The 15,391-nt window shown below is 44.3% G+C and overlaps 1 protein-coding gene across 1 annotated transcript in view; it reads right to left on the bottom strand.

The window, feature by feature from the left end:
- Nucleotides 1-235: 235 nt before the first annotated feature.
- il23r (interleukin 23 receptor) overlaps nucleotides 236-15,391 on the bottom strand; it is a 146,793-nt gene continuing 131,637 nt past the window's right edge. The window contains exons 15-16 of the mRNA XM_085982739.1: nucleotides 12,790-12,880; nucleotides 236-2,082 (exon numbers count right to left, since the gene is read on the bottom strand). Of these exons, the coding sequence (XP_085838865.1) occupies nucleotides 1,447-2,082; nucleotides 12,790-12,880 (727 nt within the window). The 3' untranslated portion in view covers nucleotides 236-1,446. The remainder of the gene's footprint in view (nucleotides 2,083-12,789; nucleotides 12,881-15,391) is intronic.

Genomic DNA, 15,391 nt, shown 5'->3' with positions numbered 1-15,391 from the left:
TTAATATAACACTCTATTCCATTCTCCCAGTTTCTCCGTCTCCGCCGTATCTGCTCCGACGATGCCACCTTCCACACCAGTGCTTCTGACATGTCTTCCTTTTTCCGCAACCGAGGATTCCCCTCTACCGTGGTTGACACGGCCCTCGACCGTGTCCGTTCTATCTCCCGCACTTCTGCCCTCACCCCTGCCCCTCCCTCCCAGAACCACGATAGGGTTCCCCTTGTCCTCACCTTTCACCTCACCAGCCTCCACATCCAAAGGATCATCCTCCGCCATTTCCGCTACCTCCAGTGATCCCACCACCAAACGCATCTTCCCCTCCCCTCCCCTTTCAGCATTCCGTAGGGACCACTCCCTCTGAGACACCCTAGTCCACTCCTCTATCACCCCCAACAGCCCTTCCCCTTCGCCAGGCACCGTCCCGTGCAAGCGCAGGAGATGTAACACCTGCCCCTATACCTCCCCTCTTCCCACTGTCCAGGGCCCCAAACACCCCTTCCAGGTGAAACAGCGATTTACTTGTACTTCTTGCAATCTAGTATACTGTACTCGCTGCTCACGATGCGGTCTCCTCTACATTGGGGAGACCAAACGCAGATTGGGTGACCGCTTTGCGGAACACCTCCGTTCAGTCCGTAAGGGTGACCCCGAGCTTCCGGTCGCCTGTCATTTTAATTCACCGCTCCATTCCCATTCGGACCTCACCATCCTTGGCCTCTTGCATTGTTCCACGGAAGCTCAGCGTAAACTCGAGGAACAGCACCTCATCTTCCGATTAGGCACTTTGCAGCCTTCTGGACTCAATATCGAGTTCAACAATTTCAGATCATAACCTCGGCCCCTATTACATTTTTACTTATATTTTTTTCCACCCCTTTGTTTTGGATCTTCCCTTCCCTCCCCCTTTCCTTTTTTTTCTCTCTCCCACACGGCAGCTATCTCCCATCCTGCCAGTACACTTCACACCTAATCTTGCCATCTTTTGTCTCCACTGTCCTATTACCACCTCGTCTCGTTTTGAATACCTCTTAATGTCTCTCTTATTTCTCTTACTTCTTTTGTTCTATCGCAGCCCTGTCTTTGATCAATTTTATTTCCTTTCCAGTTTGAAAAAGGGTTAGACCCGAAACATCACTCTAATTTCTCTCCACGGATGTTGCCTGGCCTGCTGAGTTTTTCCAGCATTTTCTGTTGTTATTTAATATAACATTAATTGCTTTTGCTAGCAGCTCATTCCACATATACATTCTGTGGGAAAAATAATCAATTCTTCCAATTTCTAGTCTTTTCGAAGCTTGATAATTTTATACTCAAGCCCTCTACTTCTGTGAGCACGGCCTAAGTTAAATAACCTGCACACAGCTCACGAATTTACGGAAAATAATACAACTTCTGGAGACTTGAAGAGCCAAGGAACAGATTTTGGCATCTGCTAAAGCAGTGTCACTGAATAGCCACAATCTGGGTGAAGACAGACTTTATATCAATGGAGTCTTCTTCTAAGTGCAGTAAACAATCAACAAATTCATCCGGTAGTAGAGTTTGCTCTTTAAACAGCTCCTCTGTCACGTATATTCTATGATGCTCATCGACTGGGAACTGAGCCTTTTCCTTCTTAAGGACATACTTTAGATCATCTTGTGCCCCACTATGGCTAGACATCAAATCTGCGTTGATATCTGGGATTACACCAATAGTGGAAATATCAACTATCCTGTCAAAAACTGGAGTGCTGAACCCTTTGAATTCTTCTGCTTGATTACTTCCATCCTTTTGAATTGATTGGTCACCATTGTGTGATAAATTCACCATCTGGCACCTGTTGGAGATTTGGGGCTTATAGCCAATGGTTTCTGCATCCTCATTTGGTTGAAATAGATCAGAATTATGAGCTTCTGGAGTATCCAGAATTGGGTTCTCAAAACCTGCTTGGTCTATTTGTTGTTTAGAATTTCCATGCACATTCTGGATTGAGCTTTTGTTGTTTTTTGGCAGCAAATCTTCCTTTACTTCTGATATTGGCGGATCATTGTACATCAAGAGCACTGCAGAATGTAAAAAGGGAACTTCATCTTTCTTCTACAATGGAAATAAATGCAAAACTGGATGAATGTCATGAAAATATCATAGGTCTTTTTGCTGAATAAGATTTAAAAAAAAACCTTTGGTATCGCTTCTGTGTGGGTGAGCTCCATTTACTGAATACCTGACAACAATTTTCCACTTGTTTATCATAAATTCAGTAGTTTCACTTTCATTTCAGATTTTCAAGCAAAATCAAAGGTTTTTTAACAGGAAGGATGCTCAGGGTTGCTAGTCCCAGCACTTGTACTTTTACTTTAAGTCAATTGTAACATGCTAGCTAGTAGCAAAATCCCTTGAGATTGGATGGGACAATAGGCTCAGTGGGTACTGTGTGATGCAATGGATTTGCAAGATGTCCTTTTACGTCTAGTGTGTGAGTTCAAATCTAGTTCAGACTGATGGGCTAAAAGCTTCCCCTCTCTCTTGGCTATTTGTGTACCAACATGCTACACCATTATTAAGCTACAAGTCTGTGCCTGCAACTCCCCACAAGGGGAGCCTACCTACGGGAGAAGCTGAGCACCAAAGCAGATAGGTGCCAGGAAAGGCTTCTTAGGAATAATGAAGCAGATTTTCCTCTAATGCTTAGGTATAAAGCATCACCTGGGCATATTAAACATAATAATGAATAGTCAGCATGGATTTCAAAAGGGAAAGTCTTGCTTGACCAACCTCATTGTATTCTTTGAAGAGGTAACAGAGAGAGTAGACAAGGGGACAAGGGTAAGTAGTGGATGTAATATATCTAGATTTCCAAACGGTCTTCAATAAGGTACCACATAATAGACTAATGAATAAGGTCAGAGCATACGGAATCGGGGACAAGTAACAGAATGGATAGCTAGCTGGCTGCAAGACAGAAAGCAGAGAGTAGGGGTAAAGGGTAGCTATTCAGAAGGTGGGAAGTGAGGTCCCACAAGAATCAGTGCTGGGACCACTGTTGTTCACAATTTATATTAACGATTTAGACTTTGGAATCAAAAACACAATTTCTAAATTTGCAGAGAACACCACATGGGGGGTGGGAGGGAGAGGGGGGATTGTGAGTTTTGAGGATGTTAAATCTGTGAGTTATCTAGTTAATTAAGACACAGACTAATTAATAACAATCAAAAACAGGTCTTTACTGGTTGGAGGTAGGGACTATACTGAATACAAGATTACTGCACAGTGCTTATATACCGGTGTGTTCACCCCCGGTATTACATCTACAGCAGCCTGAGAAAGTAGTACATCTCTTAAGGTGGAACAGGCTTAAGCTCTCTTAAGGTGGAACAGGTTACATACACAACACTCCTCCCTTCTTAGCTTTATAGTCATCCCCCCCATTTAACATAACGTAATAACATATATACATATATAACTTCATGTTTAACGTAACATATCACAGATTCAGTCTCTGCGGAAAACAGTTCACAGATTCAATCTCTGTGGTGTAGTCGGTTCACGTTACTCATTCAATAGTCCTTTCATGGATTTAACAGCTTGAACTTCCAAACTGATTTGGCTCCGTTCGGAGGGACCACGTGTGTGATCTGGTAGAGGTGATAATGGTTCAGATGGGTCATCTTCTGTTTTTACTTTTCCTTTTCTGCTTCTTGGAGACTCTCTGGGCTCCATTGTCAGCTGCCACAGCTGCCAGCTGCATGCGCAGTTCCTCCTTCTCTTCCTCCTGTTTCCGTCATAGAGCCAGCTTCTCCCGATGTTCCGTAGACTTTTGGTGCTCCTCCATGATTTCTGCACTTTGGGAGTCGAAGTTACAAGCTGGGCAGGACAGGACATCGTAATATTCGGTGTCGTCCACCAGGTCATGGTAATATTCGGTGTCGTCCTGAGCTAGACCAGTGAGAGGGTCGTCTATTTCCTCCATACCCAGCTGGACGTTAGCCAGCTCTTGTTCCAAATCCAGACATCTTTCCTGAAGAGACTTCTTCATGTGTACCTCTGCATCCAGCTTTTTCTGGGCTTTCAGCAAGTCGTTTACTAGTGACCTCATTTGTGATTTTAATACTTCAACTTCCTTTGGAGATTGATTGATCGGACTATGCAATCCCTCTACCGGAGCAGCTGTTTCAGCGGTCTGTTGTTCTACATTGACGTGAGTCAGCGTACTTTTGGCATCCAATGGCTGCTCTGTTGCAGTCGTTTCAGTCTGTGTCGTCACATCAGCCATCTCAATGACTTTTGAGAGCTCCGAACCCTTTTCCTTTGAAGATCGCAGCTCGTGTTCAAGTTTTTCCCATTTCAGAGTCTTGTCCCTCAGCATATGAAGGAGTTGGCTGACCGTTAACTCTTCTGACACCAGATTATGGCACGCACCTTCAGAACCTGAATCAGCTTTGATTCGTTCGGCCTCCTCGCGCAGATGGTTGGTGTGCTCCTGTTCCATTTTCTCCATCAGTTGCTTCTGTTGCCTTTCCAGATTCTCCCACTCTGTAACAAAGAACTTTTTTATTTCATTCATCTCTTGCTCAAAACGGCGAATCATTTGTTCTAATTGCTGTTGTAGTTTGAAATGGAGTTGAGTTCGAGCCCAGTGTCCCTCAAAAATGTGCATATCAGTAGACTTGACAGACTCAGAATTCTCTGTTAAACTATGTTGTTGTTGCTCAGTGGAATTCTGTGCTGAAACTTTGTCTTTTGCACATGGGTTGGTCTTACCATCATCAGTTCTAGAGTCTGGGCTGATTATCTGCACCGAGTTCTCACTCTTTATGGCTTTTAGCGAATGCCAGTCCATATTTATGTTTCTAAACCACTCCCGGCCTAGTAGTGGTGGACCTCCCTCCGGTAGCACATATAAGTCCATTATTTGACTTCCTTCGCCCTTGTTGGCCACTGCAACCTTTATTGTCCCGATGGGGTACACTCTCTGCCCCGTGTAGGTTGTCAATATAATCTCCGTATCCTGTAGGGGAATATGTTGGAATAACCTTCTGTAATCTTTCTTATTCATGACCGACAATGCCGATCCAGTGTCCAATTCCATTTTTACTTGGACTCCTTCTATCTGAAGAGTAACCCAAATTGTCTGGAGGTCTGCACCCTTACCAACGTTGAGTACCCTTAAGCTAGCCAGTTCAATACTGCTAGCATCTGAATCGGACTCCTGTTCGGCCACCTTGTGTACTTTTGCGTATTTTCCTTGCGGTGACTTCTTGTTGCTGGTCTTCTTCCCTGACCTGCATACTCTAGCTATGTGTCCAAGCCTACCACAAGTTCTACATTCTTGGTTTTTAAACCAACACTGGTTCTGATCATGCGTTGTCTTTCCACAACGATAACATTTGCCAGAACTCACACCCAATTTGTGTGCACTGAGCTCCGGTGACCGTAGCTGCATTACTGCCGTGCCTCTCGCTGCGGCTTCGTGTGCTGCTGCCATAGTGACCGCCTTCTCAAGCGACAGCTCATTCTCCTCGAGCAGTCGCTTTTGTGTATCCTGTTTAAATAAACCACACACAAATTTGTCTCGTAGTGCATCTGTCAGTCCCGTTCCAAACTGGCAATATTTCGCTAATTTACGCAATTCCAGCAAATATTCAGCATTGCTTTCATGCTGTAGCTGCCTTCTGTCGTAAAATTTAAATCGTTCCGCTAGCATCAGCGGCGTGGGGTTCAGATGATCTTTCAGGACAGTAACAATCTCATCGAACGTCTTATCCGCCGGTTCATCTGGTGATAACAGGTGTTTCAATTGCCCGTATGTCTTCGCACCCATTAAATTTAATAATGTTAGAGCTTTATCTTGGTCACGAATTTTATTGGCCTTACAATAATTTTTTACTCTTTCAACATATATGGCCCAATCTTCGAGGTCACTATCAAAGGTGCTAATATTCCCGTGTTTAGGCATTGTAGATTTGCAATTTCTCAGATTTTATTTTCTTTACTTGTTATCAAAGATGGCGGCTTCCCGCTCTTGCCGTCGTCCTCCGCCCACAAAATGGCGGTTTTCCCGCGCTTGGCGGTCTTCACCCGTCCCCCGACGCCGTCTCCCTTCAGCCCCCGAGTGCGGCCCTTATCTTCGCCGCGATCGCCCGAGTGCGGCCCTTATCAGCGGATGCGATCGATGGCCTGGCTGCGCCTCACACTTGAAAGCGGCCCGGCCCTTATCAGTGCTTGCGATCGATGGCCCGGCTGCGCCTCGCACTCCAAAGCCCTTATCTGGAGATGCGATCGCTCTCGCGGCTCTCGGCCCTTATCAGGAGATGCGATCGCTCTGTTGAAACGCCTCCCGCTCGAAGCGGCTCTCGCGCCCTATTCCTCCGGCTCCCCCAGCCCCGTTCGTGCAGCCAACGCGGTCGACTGCCTGTCGTGTCGCTGCCCGGCTCAGACAACGGCTTACCCACCACCAAGCTGGAGAAGAAGCTGACGGTCGCCGATGGAGGCTCCGAGGTCAGGATGTCTTCCAGTGGGGTGGAGAGGGTGGAAACCTCTCTGCAACGTCCTGGCTGTGGACGAAGCTGCCGTGGAGTGACTGCCGCAGGGTCCGAATCAGACTCGTCGCCAGTGTTAAATCTGTGAGTTATCCAGTTAATTAAGACACAGACTAATTAATAACAATCAAAAACAGGTCTTTACTGGTTGGAGGTAGGGACTATACTGAATACAAGATTACTGCACAGTGCTTATATACCGGTGTGTTCACCCCCGGTATTACGTCTACAGCAGCCTGAGAAAGTAGTACATCTCTTAAGGTGGAACAGGCTTAAGCTCTCAAGGTGGAACAGGTTACATACACAACAGAGGAGGACTGCAAAAAGCTACAAGAAGACATTAATAAACTTGCAGAATGTGCATATACAGGAAACTTTCGATTTACCGGCACCTAAATAACCAGAAATCTCGGTTAACCGGCAAAATTCAGGAGTAGGTTTTACTTCATATTGTATTTGCCTTCTTCCATCTGTGCTGTGCAAGGGTGTGGCTGCAGCTGTTGCTAAGCTATAGAGATGTTTGAAACTTGTGGCCATTGTTCTACAGTTGTTGCTAAGCAACAGGGTTTGTTGCTTTATACGGAGCTGTCAGCTCTCCCTATCTTTTACTATAGCGCTCGGTTATCCAGAATTTTTGATGAACCGGCACCACGTCGGTCCCGTCCGTGCCGGATAAAAAAAAAGTTTCCTGTAATTGGCAAATGAATTTCAACATAGATAATTGTGAGGTATTACATTTTGGTAAGAAAAATAAGGAGGTCACATATTATTTGGAAAATAAGGCCTAGAAATTCACTATGGCCCCGCCAGCTGGCTAACGGCCAAAAGTTAGCGCTGGGCGCGGAGCCATGTGCGACCGTCCGATATTCACTTTTTGCGCCCCAAGTCGGAACCGGCCGCTATTCCAGGGTGCGCCCGCCCCCGCTTGGGGCGCTGAAACTGAATTTCAACGCTCTAAGTGCTGCTGCGCCACCCGATGCGGTGCGGCAGGCTGCGGTACTGCAGGCCTCCTCCTTCTCTTAAGGTGGAGGTGCCTGCAACGGGGAGATCGCCGCTGGATTGTGCAGGCAAATGAGCCCAGCACCACGGAGAAGTGCCGGGCTCGCGGAAAGCAGCCGGCAATGCTGCGGGGTGGGGTGGTGGAGGAGGCCGGGGAAGGAGGTGCGGGCAGGTGGACGCCGAAAAAGCGGCCGGCCGCACCTCCACCTTAATGCGCCCCACTAAGGCTGCAGTAAGGCCCTGGTCTCTGGATGTTAGTAGCGGCCGCCACGGAGGAGGCGGCGGCAACTGAATATGGGCGTCGGGCTGGCATCGGGGCACTGCGCACACCGATGACGTCATCGGTGCCGGCGCAGCGCTACCGGCTACCGCCGCCATTATCGCCGATCTCAATATCAGCGCAACCTCCTATACTGACGCAGAAGCCCTCTTTAGGCGGTAACTGGGCGCAAAGCTTGCAGCGCCTTACTGAATTTCTAGGCCTAAGACTCTAAATGGGGTAGAGGAGCAAAGGGATCTGGGAGTACAAATACACAAATCATTGAAAGTAGCAACACAGGTTAATAAGGCCATAAAGAAAGCAAACTAAGCACTAGGGTTTATTTTTAGAGAGATAGAATTGAAAAGTAGAGAAGTTATGCTAAAATTGTATCAAACTTTGGTTAGACTACACTTGGAGTACTGTGTACGGTTCTGGTTGCTATATTATAAAAGGATATAGAGGCACCAGAGAGCGTGCAATAAAGATTTACAAGGATGATACCAGAACTGCAAGGTTATACCAGGATATATATGATGAACAAGCTGGGTCTCTTTTTTCTTGAATAGAGAAGGCTGAGAGGTGACCTAATAGAGGTCTTTATAATTATGAAAGGTTCTGATAGAGTAGACACAGAGGGCTAGATTTTTGGGGAGCCATCAGGAGGGGTTTCAGGCATGTGAGGGGGGGAAAATCCCGACTTTGGGGGTCCCGACACCATCCCGCCCAAAACCCCACCCCACGTAAGTTTCAGGGGCGGCGGGTACCTGCCCCGCACTGGGACCCGCCGAAACCAGGCGGGAAGGGATTAGTGTCAATTAACTGCCTGTTAACAGGTAGTTAACAGGCAGTTTTTAGCCTAATCCCCATTTTGAGGGGGTTCCCGACGGCTCCAAACCATGCCAGGTTAGAGCAGCGGGCCGTCGGGTTGAATGAGTTGGAGGGGTCGCGATGTTGCCGCTCAGGTGAGTGATGGGTGCATGAGTGTACAGGTAAGTGTGTTTGGTGTGTCTAAAGTGTGTAAAGAACTTTTACTTACCTTTACTTACCTTAACAGCCTTTCTTCCTGCAGCCGTCGGGAGCGCATCATTCAGCCGGAACTGAAAGCTGAGCGGCTGCAATCTGCCAAAAGTGACAGCCTGCAGCTTTTAGTGCTGCTGAGATTTCTAAATGAGTCTGCGTAGAAGGACTCATCTTAGAAATCAGACTGTCAATGTTTGACAGCTTCAAACAGCTGTGAGACACTGATATTTCATCTGTCAGAAATCTTGACAGATGAAATTTCAGTCTGTGACGTCACCTGTTGCCGGGTGGCCCTTAATTGGCCTGCTGAGCCCGCTGGGCGGGCTCAACAAGGTCAATCAAGGGAAAATCGCACGGATTGGCCGGACGTCGAAGTAGGCGGGTCAGAAACCCAAAAGGGGAAGTCCCGCCTTCTTCCCGACAGGTTCGACAAAATCGACCCCAGAGTGTTTCCGCTTGTGGGGAAAAGCAAAACTAGAGGCTATCAATAATCAAAGATCTCACAAAGAAGATAGTCACCAAGAAATCCAATAGGGAATTCAGAAGAAACTTCTTTACCCAGAGAGTGGTGAGAATGTGGAACTCGCTACTACAGGGAGTGGTTGAAGTGAATAGTATAGATGCATTTAAGGGGATGCTAGATAAGCATATGAGGGAGAAGGGAATAGAAGATTATGCTGATAAAGTTAGATAAAGAAGAATGGGAGGAGGCTTGAGTGGAGCATAAATACTGGCATGGACTGGTTGGGTCGAATGGCCTGTTTCTGTGCTGTATATTCTGTGTAATCCTATGTAAGTGCACAAGTGAAAATAGAATGAGAAGGATCACACACCCATTACAGAGCCCATCTGATTTTCTGTCCATTGATTTAAATGCATCAGTTTGCACAAGAGATCATAAGCCATTGTCTAGTCCATTACACAACTCAATGCCCCTCTAATTTAATATTACTGTCCAATAAGCATCAGCGCACGTACTGCTGTCACAGAGTAATCCTCTGTTGTAGGTGAAGTAAAGAATACGAGCACAAGTTACCAAATAATATAGAATTGCTCTTAAGTGAAAGGGTTGATTTGTGCTCAGTTTCTTTTCTCAACCTAATTAGAGGGTACTGTTTGATACAATACTAAGATAAATGTAAGTTTCCATCTTGCAACCATTGCTTGTGAAACACCAGGTTTCATTTTCCTCTAAGAGAACACTAACACTTTGCTGTTTCCTCTTTCGTCACTTGCTCATTCTGCCAGAAGTGTGAACAAATGTGAAACTTTTGAGCCTGTTATTGTAAGGGGCTAAGGTGCTTGTATTAAGCTGCTGGCATCAAGGGTTTTAAAACCTGACTATGACCAACATTTTAATGCAGGAACAAATATCTATTGTAAATATTGTGAACTCTAAACAACATTACTTGGTGCAGGATTTCATCACAGGAGAAAAACAAAACACATGTGTGTCTTTTGTCAGCTAATATAGTAAGTAGCATTAATGTCAGATCATATAATAGAGTCAGTAAACCATTTACCTGCTTTACTAACTATAAAAAGGTGATATTTGAAGCGTGGAAGTTGTTTAAATGATGGGGATTTAAAAAAACACTTCAGTCAAGATAAATTGCACTCTTATTCCACGTCTGCCTGAGTATAACAACAACAATAACTTGCATTTATATAGCGCCTTTAACATAGTAAATGTACCAAGGTGCTTCACAGGAGCGTAATCAGACAAAAAAAAGACATCCATTGGCAACCTTTCCTGTTGGGTCAAGGACAAACATGCCAAAGATTGACCTACTCATGTCAAGGACACACCCGGGTCATTCTTACAATCTTTGCCATTCAATTGTCTGAAACACTGACCTTTTTTAGCCAATCAAATAGCACATTTTTTATAGTCGCTGTTATCTCCAAAATGGACAGAGGGGGCAAGGAACCCGAAGAAACAATACAAGTAAATTATTTTAAACTTTATATAAATGGGGAGAAGTTAGAATAGATAGAATCGAGTATCGAGTAGATTTTCTGACTCCTTGCCCGTGGTGGAGTACGTGGCCCGCTGTGAGCACAGACTGGAAAATCGCATGTGTGCTGTCCATGATTTTCCAATCTGTGCTTGTGGCAAACTAAATGCTTCAGCGTGGTTTAGGAAAACCTAGAATTATACATTAATTAATGTTAGTAAAGTTAAAGTTTAAAAAGGGGAGGAGAGAGAATAGGATAAAAAGCGATTTCAGAGTAAACAAAATTGTAATTTGAGTTTACTTTTTGTCATATAGAATTAATATTACAATAGCTTTATTACTGCATTAGTCGCAGAATATAGGGATATTCTCAATATTTGAAATAAAAACAGAAAATATTGGAACCACAAAGCATGTCAGTCAGCACCTGTAAAGAGAAAAGAATGTGTTATCCTTGGCCCCCTCCTATTTCTCATCTACATGTTGCCCTTTGGCGACATCATCCAAAAACACAGCATCAATTTCCACATGTACGCTGACGATACCCAGCTCTACCTCACTACCACCACCTCTTTCGACCCCTCCACTGTCTCTAATTGTCAGACTGCTTGTCCGACATCCAGCACTGGATGAGCAAAAATTTCCTCCAACTAAATATTGGAAATACCGAAGCCATTGTTTTCAGTCCCTGCCATAAACTCCGCTCCCCAGCCATCGACTCCATCCCTCTCCCTGGCAACTGTCTGAGGCTGAATCAGACTGTTCACAACCTTGGTGTCATATTTGACCCTGAAATGAGCTTCCGACCACAGATCCAAAAGATACCAAATCACAAAGCGGGAGTTAATGTGTTAAATGGCCTGCAAACTGTTTAATAGAAAATGGGTGATATAAAGGATCATTAGTGAGATAATGCTAACATATTGAAAGGACAAAAGCATGTGCAAATAATAGCAGGTGAAAAGATGCAGGAGAGGCCCATATACAACAAAAGCAGGAGAAACAAAAATCAAATCCTCCACTGAATTCTATACCATTTAATCTTCTCTAGTAATATACTGTGTGGTACCTTGTCAAAAGCTTTCCTAAAGCCCATGTACACTTTAATAGTCTCCTTGATGACCAATCTTGCAGAGGCGTGTGCCTCATTGTAGCAATTCTCTGCTGCTACTCTTAGTGGAGTCAAAAGGACATACAATGAGCTTTGTCACTTGCAAGCAATCCTTTGACATGATTTTCTTCCCTGAAGAGTTCAAGGAGGGCCAAATTCTGAAGGATGACTGCATTGTGACAATTTCTCACATTGACATGTAGGATTCTTTGAATGTTGTCACATACAATCTGTACATTCAGGGAGTGGAAGCCTTTCTTGTGGTAGTTGAGGGGGTTTGCTGTATGAGTTTGTGAAGCAACGTGGGTGCCATTTATTTCCCCCTGGACCTTGGGAAAGCCAGCAACCCAAGCAAAACTGGATGGCTCTATTTCCTACTACCTTGCTGTGATGCCAAAGATGATGAGTTCCCCAACTCTCCTGTAATATGTGTGTCAGTCACTTGATGAATGCACGCTCGTACTGCAGCTTGGCTGATGTTACAGAGATCCACAGTGGCTGCCTGAAATATGCACCTCTCAGTTGATCCTGGCAACAGCTCCGCCTAATAGTTCTCAGTCTAACTTAGTGTAAGTGCGTTGCAAGCATAAAAACAGGAGATTTGGAGCGGTAGTGCCACTGGCCCTCGCTAATTTATTTCAATTAGGTCATTTGTCATAAAGTGCAAAGGATCGATTTTGAGGTGGAGCTTTCTGCCCCAAAAAATTATTTGTCCTGATTATATGCTGAAATTATGCTGGAAACAGCATAGAAATTCTAGGCCCAAGCATTATTTTCCTTGATGTAGTAAATTTCTTTCCCAGCAGTTCAACTTCCCTGGGAGTGTACTGATTAATGCATTTGTGTAAAATTAGTGTGATAACTACTGTGTTAATATAATGCACAGAGGAAATTCAACCCCTGACAGTTTACCTGCAGTCCTTTAGCCGCATTGCTGTTTTCCACATTGGGAAATTCTTCATGAACCCAGCCAGGTAAAAACATCTTGCACATTGTTTTAATTCTAAAAAGGAAAACAGATCATTCAAATGGAAACAGAAAGCATTAATAAAAAAGTACTTTGAATAGCACTTCTTTTCAACAGTCATTAACTGGATGCTGTGACCTAAATTGCATTGTAATAACGTAGGAATGTGAAAAGGCTATTCAGCTTATCCCCCTCACACCATCATCCAATTTTGTACCTGAAACCTCAAAAATCCTTTTTGAATATTGAAACAGCATCTACTGCAGTAGGTGATTGTCAATTCCATAAGCCAACAGGACACATAGCTCAAGATCATGTCTTTTCATTTTCATGCACTGGTTGTGCACAAAATATCTCTCTACATCCAGAATATTGATTGCTATTTAAAAAGCTTAAATTATATATCTCTTTAATTTTCTTTTTCTTTTCTTCAATGAGAATGGATTTGGCTTCATTTGCCTATCTATGCCTTATCCTGGCCTTTGTGGAGGCACAAGCATTGCCCATGTAATCAGCATCAGACTGTAAAGGAGGTTTCTTTTTTATATATGTTATCATTCCCCCATTTTTGTCCCCCTCCTCTCCTGAATGTACCGACTCATGTTGGGGTATGGCCCTATGGGGTGCAGCTGCCCTCTATTACCTCACACAATTGGTCATTCTTCAGTTGTAAACCTGGACAGTTCATGTTGACATGCTATTCAACAATACATGGCATCGCCAGTGAGTTTGAAACTGCCTTCATCCAATTTGCCACCAAGGTATATGGGATTCTCTGATTGGGTAGAAGCCTGATCTAAATTCAGTGGGGTGAGCCACTAACCCCAGCCAATTTTCAGGGTCAGCCTCATTTAAATAATTTAGATGGGCTTCTATAGGATTCCTGCTTGCATCGAAGAGCTCGCCTCTGGATAGGGTAAGGAGGGAAATTGCTGCACATGTCAGTCTCCAGGACAGCTGAAGGAAAAATAATTATTGCTGGGCAGAGAAAGTATAATTGATTATCCTGTGATTGATTACATTCCCCTGGTTAGAATTACATTTTACATTTTAAATCCCCCCTCTATCTTTAGGAACACTATACACCAGAAACACTCTTGCATCTTAGCCTCCAGTGTTGCTATGGTGTTAATGATAGGAAGTATTTTGTATGATATTTTCCATCACTAATTATTCATTTGAATATACCTGGGCATATCGGGGGGCAGGTATTCAACGCCTGCTGTCACTTCTGGCAGAAACTCCTGGAGGTGGTGGTGGGCCATGGAGAACTCTCAGTCCAAATCCCTGCCTTGTCTACCCCAGATCCACCTGACTTTGGGTGGAAAATCAGCCCTGCACTGTCTAGATTCAAACATGCAAAATAACTATTTGGTCAAGATACTGGAAGGATCCTGTAGAACCATACCATGACATGAATCATCAATTTAAGGAAAGTAAAGCATAAAAATTGAGAAAATTTGAGGTGAAATTAATTTGAAATGGTAGTAAGATCAGTGCGGGTCTTGTAGAGTGATTATGAAGATATATCACTTAAATAACCTTTCTTTACAATAATGTCTGTTCTTGATAGTAACATTATCCCCATGAAATACATGTGTTCAAGAAAGTGAGGGATGTTAGTGTTAGAGAATGGAACATTCCCCACGTCTGGCACTCACTGTCAACATCAAGCACCGTCCTGTCAGAGATAGTACAGGTAGATCTAGTGCACAGTTCCCTCTACACTGCTCCAACAATGCGCCAATACTCCTGTTGTATCCGTGTGTAAATGGAGACACGGAATGCAGGAGTTGGTTTAACAGGTGTTTACTGAACAAAGTCTGGAGGTGAACTAAAAGATACAAGACGCTATACAGGCTTATATACCCGAGTGGTCACTACCGGTATTACAGTACACAGGGGCTCTTAAAGGTACATACACTACAATTCCTCCCCTTTTAGATAATTAGTACATAACATTTTAAGTAATCATTAATTAACATGTTTACAAGAACAATAATCTACACATTTGCTGCAGTTAATCAATTATAAGTCAGTCTCTCTGGAGGCTTCCTGACTCGGTCCGGATAACGCCTCGGTGGTGTAGTAGTTTTCGGTGGTGTAGTAGGTTCTTTTGGCAAGGTCGATTCGGCTTGAATGCCAGTGTCGGGTTCATCTGGTTCCAGTATCACCGGATCAGAGGTAGATACTATGGGTATCTCTGCTTCATCATTAGGCGTATAGAGTTGTGGTGTAGGTTGTCCCTTTTTGGATGACTCTATGATCTGGTCAGCATGGCGCCTTATTATGCTTTCTCCAATGTCCACGGTATACATCAGCGGTCCTAGACATGTGCAAATAGTTCCAGGCTGCCATTTCTCGGTACGGTAGTCCCGGGCCAAAACTTGTTGACCTATCTGGAAGGTTCTAGTTGGCCTTTCATTCATGCCTTGAAATTGCCGGTTCTCTATGTCCCTTCTGATGTTTGGCTTGATCAAATCCAGCCGGCATCTTAGTCTTCTATTGAAAAACATCATGGCGGGAGTTTGCTTTGTAACCACATGT

This window comes from Somniosus microcephalus, chromosome 3 (genome assembly GCF_052327205.1).
Source record: "Somniosus microcephalus isolate GS21.2 chromosome 3, FLI_Smic_1.0, whole genome shotgun sequence".
NCBI classification, from domain to species: Eukaryota; Metazoa; Chordata; class Chondrichthyes; order Squaliformes; family Somniosidae; genus Somniosus; species Somniosus microcephalus.
The sequence above is the reverse complement of the archived record's forward strand: the minus strand, read 5'-3'. Positions and strand labels throughout refer to the sequence as shown.